Here is a 2,192-nt window from a genome sequence, read left to right on the forward strand (position 1 = left end):
CCTCTCTCTCTCTCTCTCTCTCTCTCTCTCTCTCTCTCTCCCTTTTCACGTTAATATAGCATGTACAGTACATGTATGTTAAAAGACTGTTTATAAAACACCTACCAAAACCAGTACAAGCCTCTTCTAGAATGTGATAGTGTGCGATTCTCTGAACGGAAATCTCACATGCACGATTAATTCTGTTGTTTGTTCCCAGTTCTGCGCGTGGGCGCGTTGCCTCGCTGACAAGTTTTCTTCACAGCAGGAGGTAGGCGGAATAAAAGAAGAACTGGCCATTCTAAGGAGACACCTTTTAGCGAATGAGGCAACGAAAGTATTGGATTTCCTAAAGCAAGGGGAAGACGGCACAGTCAAGGAAGAAAAAGTTGCGGAGTCGAGTGGACGGAGCTTACGTCGGGTTGACATTGTTGTAGGTGGGGTTGGAATTGAACTCTTCTTGGACTTATGCTTAGCCGATCTCGTTTTGGCAGCCGGGCTGGCCAACAGCGTGACCTTTCACCTCTCCGCCGTGCCTGAAGTCGTTTCCATGGCAACCGAGACGGATCTACGGACGATGGTGAAGGCTCTTATGGCGGTTAATCACATAGGTTTGTCTCAGTGCCACGGCCGCTGGAAGAAAAGGTTACAGGATGGTTCGTGGCAGCTCAGATCCGATGTTTATTGGACTCTACCCTTCAGCTACCTAGACATGGCGAGCGGTGCACCGGAACTGTATCAACAGCTCACCACGTCTAGGCTCGTCATCTTCAGGGGAGACCAGCACTACCGGAAGTTGGTTGGGGCCGCGGAGAATGTGTCTAATTATGCAAAGTGAGTCTAATGGTCTAATCTTAAGTGCCAGCAGGTCAGTTTAGATTACCTTAGTGCATAATTTAAATATGTTTAAGAATGATAAGAAATAATACGTAACCCAACCCCCCGCCCCCCGCCCCACAGACACACACACAAACAGCCCCCTCAACAAAGTGTAGAACGAAACATTTCCAAAGTTAGCATGGTATTTTTTTTTTTTTAGATGAAACTCAACCTCTTTTTTTCGTCCGCCCAAATTTTAATGGAACTCCTTTTTACTTAGGCAAGTTAGCCATACTTCAGTTAATTATTTCTATTTGTCTGGATATCTAGTATAATCTATCCGTACGTTTGTATGTTTTTGTCTTCGAAGTTCAAGGTTTCTCTGCCTACTCGTACATTACCGGCAGTAAGTCTTAAGTAAGGTATGTATGTTTACCTATAGTTTATGCGCTTTTACATCCATGTTCATTATATAGTTAGCTGCATTGTGTATAGGCCTGACACAACTTTGAACTGAAAGCAATACATGTAAGTAAGCTTATTTAAAAACAGCCTTCTCGGTCAATCTTAAACATGAATGAGCCAGTGTAGGAGGAGAGCTATCTATGAGAACTCCACAAATTCAAGCATACTACACAACTTAGGGATTCAAACTGGACTGTTCTGAGTGTGCACTCATTCTGTTAACCTATTCTATATAGATGAGGTGTCTATCGTTGTCAATTCATAGGTTTGTTTGTTAGGATGGCTAAGTGTCCATTTTCCATTTGATTTCTTTTGATAAAAGCTGATATTTTGTAAATGATAGTAATCTGAATATTCAGTATCTCCGTCAACATACTTCAGATTATTTTGGAAGCGGGCCACTCCGAACCCTGTCTGTTAGTGTTAGGGTCAACTCAAGGCTGTGCGGGATATAACAACCCAACATGATACAGAAGAAGATACACGTACATGTAGCCTAGGATTCTTGATAAAAATAATTCCCCCATTTGTGAATCGAGCTCACATCTTTTGTGAAGGCTACAATAATGAATGGCCTGTTACACCAATATAAAGCCATCAGGCCTGCACGACAGAAACAGATTTTGACAAACTGGAGAAAAAAAAAAACCAACTTTCTTCATCCGCCCATGTGCATCCAGCGATCTTCAACCACAATGCAAATACAACAAAACATACAAGCACAACAATACCTTGTGTTCTACAAAAATCCACAATTTCCTATGAGTAGGATTTACTGTTATTCCAGGTTGTCTGGAATCCCACGAGAAGTGCTGCCTGCCCCCATATGTGTACTTTGCCAGTTCAAGTCTCAGGCTGGAGCATCTGGAGAGGAGTTGAACCCTAGTACAAAGGCCACCATCGACTTCTACCCTTGATTCGATATATAT

At 42.7% G+C, this 2,192-nt stretch overlaps 1 protein-coding gene across 1 annotated transcript in view; it reads left to right on the forward strand.

Moving 5' to 3' along the window:
* LOC101862050 (damage-control phosphatase ARMT1) overlaps window positions 1-2,180 on the forward strand; it is a gene marked incomplete at its 5' end in the record, with an annotated part of 7,351 nt that extends 5,171 nt beyond the window's left edge. Inside the window, 2 exon segments of the mRNA XM_005102734.2 lie at window positions 200-813; window positions 2,051-2,180. Coding sequence (XP_005102791.2) covers window positions 200-813; window positions 2,051-2,180 — 744 coding nt within the window.
* Window positions 2,181-2,192: the final 12 nt, after the last annotated feature.

Source organism: Aplysia californica, unplaced genomic scaffold, assembly GCF_000002075.1.
Source record: "Aplysia californica isolate F4 #8 unplaced genomic scaffold, AplCal3.0 scaffold00336, whole genome shotgun sequence".
Lineage (NCBI taxonomy): Eukaryota > Metazoa > Mollusca > Gastropoda > Aplysiida > Aplysiidae > Aplysia > Aplysia californica.